Raw genomic sequence first — 3,593 nt, 5'->3', positions numbered from 1 at the left:
AAAAAAAAAAAAAAAAAAAAAAAAGCTAGACCATTAAGCCGCTATCATAGACTTTTTAGATATATCTAAAACAACGACACAAACTCCAGGCATTATGGCACCATGTCAAGTAAAGAACACAGGTAAACTTTTATAATTCTTTATATATATACTACTCGCTATCCCTACGTATCAGTTTAAGTGATATTTAAGGTTTTTGCACGAACATTAAGAAAATACAAACTTTTATGTAATTTATCTTGCTCATATAAAATAACATTAAATACAACTAATTCAACCAATAAAAAAAAATGTAGTATTTTGTAATTGGTCACAAGTTTCAAATGACATTAATTTTTTTCTAAAATTATAAGAACATCACTTGTTATAAAACAAAATAAAAATTGTTAAACATCACTTAAAGTGATACAGAGAGAGTATAGAGTATGCTTTTGATTGGGCTATTTAAAGGAAGTTTACCCCCGAAAAAGAAAAAGAAAAAGAAAAAGAACTCTTGATAATAGTAAACGAATTGTGCTTGGGTTCACCCCGTAGAATGAACCTGCAGGTTCACCAACCAATAATATTTTTTTATTTCATATTCATTATTTTTTTTAAAGAAAATAAAATATTTTCAATTTATATTATGTTTTTAAAATAAAAAGATTAAAAAAACTAAAAATAGTACTAGTTGCAAAAAAAAAAAGATTTTTGTAAAAATATTTTTAACGTCGTCAGCAAAACATTAAACCCTAAACCCTAAATCATCGGGTAAACCAAAACACTAAATCCTAATCTTAATCTTTTAACCCTTGGATAAATCCTAAACCCTAAGAATTTAGCGTTTAGTATTTAGAATTTAGTGTTTATTATTTAGGGTTTAGTGTTTTTCCGACGGCGTTAAAAATATTCTTTAAAAAATTCTTTTTTTGCAACTACTACTATTTTCTATTTATTTTTATCCAAGATGTTTAGGGGTTAGAATTAATGGTTTAGGGTTTTAAGATTTAGTGTTTTTGATTTATGGTTTACAATTTATCCGAGGGTTTAGGGTTTATGATTTAGGATTTAGAGTTTAATGTTTTGTTGACAGTGTTAAATTTTTTTTAAAACAACATCTTTTTTTTACAGTTATTATTATCTTTTATTTATTTTATTTTTTATTTTAGAAATATAATATAATTTGATAAATATTTTTTTTAAGGATACTGAATATGAAATAACAAATTCTTATCGGTGGTGAACATATGCAAGATGAATAAGTTAATAACTCATAAAACACTTAGAAAATTTGAAAAATCCTGTTTGGGCTTCGTATACCAAACAGATACTAATGTTAAAGCCCATTTGGATCCCATAACTGACGGGTCATACCTTCTAGTCTTCTACGCTCGGAGGCCGCCGTGTCTTTAATGGTAAGTTGGTAACCGAAATTTCCATCTTCCACGCTTTCCGGATGCTTTCGACTCCACGAGAAACGTCATTCATGACGTCACATCTCTAGAAGCAGAACGTGTGTGTTTCAGACACAACGGGGAACATTCGGTCTTAACCATTAATAAAGCATATATTTATTCTTTTTAAATAGTTTCAGATCTCAAAAGCGTAAACCTGGCTAGTCAAACGCATGGCAACGGATCTCATGCGACTTTTCGTCTCTCTTTTCTGACTTTCTAATTTATTTTTACTTTACCAATTTGAAATCTTCCCCGGCAAGGCAAGGCGAGAAATCAAAACAGTATTTAAAAACTGCGTAACTTTTCTTTTATAATAAGTTGCCACCAACTACCACAGGATCAAGAGAGAGAAGAAGAAAAACAAATCTGTCGGTCCTAAAATCTCAAAACGTCGGCGTTTCTTGAAAACTTCTCCGATGCAGAGCCCGACTCTGGATTTTAACAGACTTGAGGTTTTGTCATTGCTTGGGCGTGGCGCTAAAGGGGTTGTGTTCTTGGTTAAAGACAAGGAAGATGATAAACAGCTTGCTTTGAAGGTTATACTTAGAGAAGCGATCGAGAAAAAGAAGAAGACCACAAAGAAGGATGAGTACAGGCGCGTGAGTTTCGAACAAGAAGTATTGAGCAGATTCGATCATCCTCTCTTCCCTTCTCTTCACGGTGTAATATCAACAGATAAAGTAATCGGTTATGCGATCGATTATTGTCCTGGAAAAAATCTCAACTCCCTGAGGATTATGCAATCGGAAAGCATGTTCTCCGACGAGATCATCAGGTAATTAATTATCACTGATCAAATGAAATATAATCAATCTTTGTCGTTGCTAAATTTGCCGGTTTGATTTCAGGTTCTACGCGGCGGAGCTTGTACTCGCGTTCGAATATTTGCATAATCAAGGAATCGTTTACAGAGATCTGAAGCCAGATAACGTGATGATCCAAGACAATGGACATTTAATGCTCGTGGACTTCGATCTCTCAACGAATCTCCCTCCGAGAACGCCGTCACCGTCACCATCCACGGAAACAACTCCGTCCCCGGCTAGGAGGAAGAAACGTCTCTTCCGATTCGCTAGTTTCTGCAGCTCGGGAATCTCCTCGGAGGAAGAATCGAATTCGATGCGCTTATCATCATCATCGTCGACATTGGCCGTGTCAGATTCTTCAGGAGAGAAGTCGAACTCCTTCGTCGGAACGGAGGAGTACGTCGCGCCGGAGGTTATCACCGGAGGAGGTCACGATTTCGCCGTCGATTGGTGGTCGTTAGGTGTGGTTCTGTACGAGATGCTTTATGGGACGACGCCGTTTAGGGGATCGAACCGGAAAGAGACGTTTTTCCGGATTTTATCTAAACCGCCGAATCTTGTTGGTGAAACGACGTCGTTGCGTGATCTGATTAGAAGGCTCTTGGAGAAAGATCCTAGCCGTAGGATTAGCGTTGAAGAAATCAAGGGTCATGAATTCTTCAGAGGGGTAGATTGGGAGAAAGTGTTATTAGTTTCTAGACCGCCGTATATTCCGGCGCTCGATGATGGAGGTGATACAGGTAAAGATGGAAATACGAAAATGGATGTGGAGAATATTGTCCAAGAGATTTTTGCTGCACGAGAAGAACGTGAGGAACGGAAGGATGATAATAGTAATGCTGATATGAAGATTAAAGGTGAAAAAGGTGGAGAATGGGTGAGGGGGTTGAATAACAATAACGATTTGGAAAGTGATAATAATTTTTTGGTATTTTAATTCAATTTTTTCAGTTTTTAACACTGAGGAGAATGTTTATGTTACGAGGATAATCAACTATTATGTGGTTTAGATTTAATTAGTACTAAATTCTGAAAGGGCGGATATATTTTTATTTTAAATTTTTTTGAAAACTTTATTTTTATATTTGTGTTTTTTGTAATCATATTTGTGTTTAATATTAATTTAATTTAAAATATATTTTGGTAATTATATTTAATATATCACGTTGTATATCTATACACTTGTGTCATATCCATAGTTATGCAAATATGTTAATATTATCTTTACAAACTCTAAAAAAAAATCACGTTAAAATAGGTTAATATGGTCTTTGCTAAATTTATTATATTTTGTGTATATATATATATATATATATGTGTAAATAGGTTAATATGGTTTTTACTAACTTTA

The 3,593-nt window shown here is 33.9% G+C and overlaps 1 protein-coding gene across 1 annotated transcript; it reads left to right on the top strand.

The window, feature by feature from the left end:
- The first annotated feature begins 1,607 nt into the window (after positions 1-1,607).
- On the top strand, positions 1,608-3,279 carry LOC106304563 (serine/threonine-protein kinase OXI1). The gene is made up of 2 exons (XM_013740961.1): positions 1,608-2,211; positions 2,285-3,279. The coding sequence occupies exons 1-2, from the start codon at positions 1,853-1,855 to the stop codon at positions 3,177-3,179; spliced, it is 1,254 nt and encodes a 417-aa protein (XP_013596415.1). The 5' UTR covers positions 1,608-1,852; the 3' UTR covers positions 3,180-3,279.
- The last annotated feature ends 314 nt before the right edge of the window (positions 3,280-3,593 follow it).

Source organism: Brassica oleracea, chromosome C7 (assembly GCF_000695525.1).
Source record: "Brassica oleracea var. oleracea cultivar TO1000 chromosome C7, BOL, whole genome shotgun sequence".
In the NCBI taxonomy this organism is placed as follows: Eukaryota; Viridiplantae; Streptophyta; class Magnoliopsida; order Brassicales; family Brassicaceae; genus Brassica; species Brassica oleracea.
This window is presented reverse-complemented; position numbering and strand designations above follow the sequence as displayed.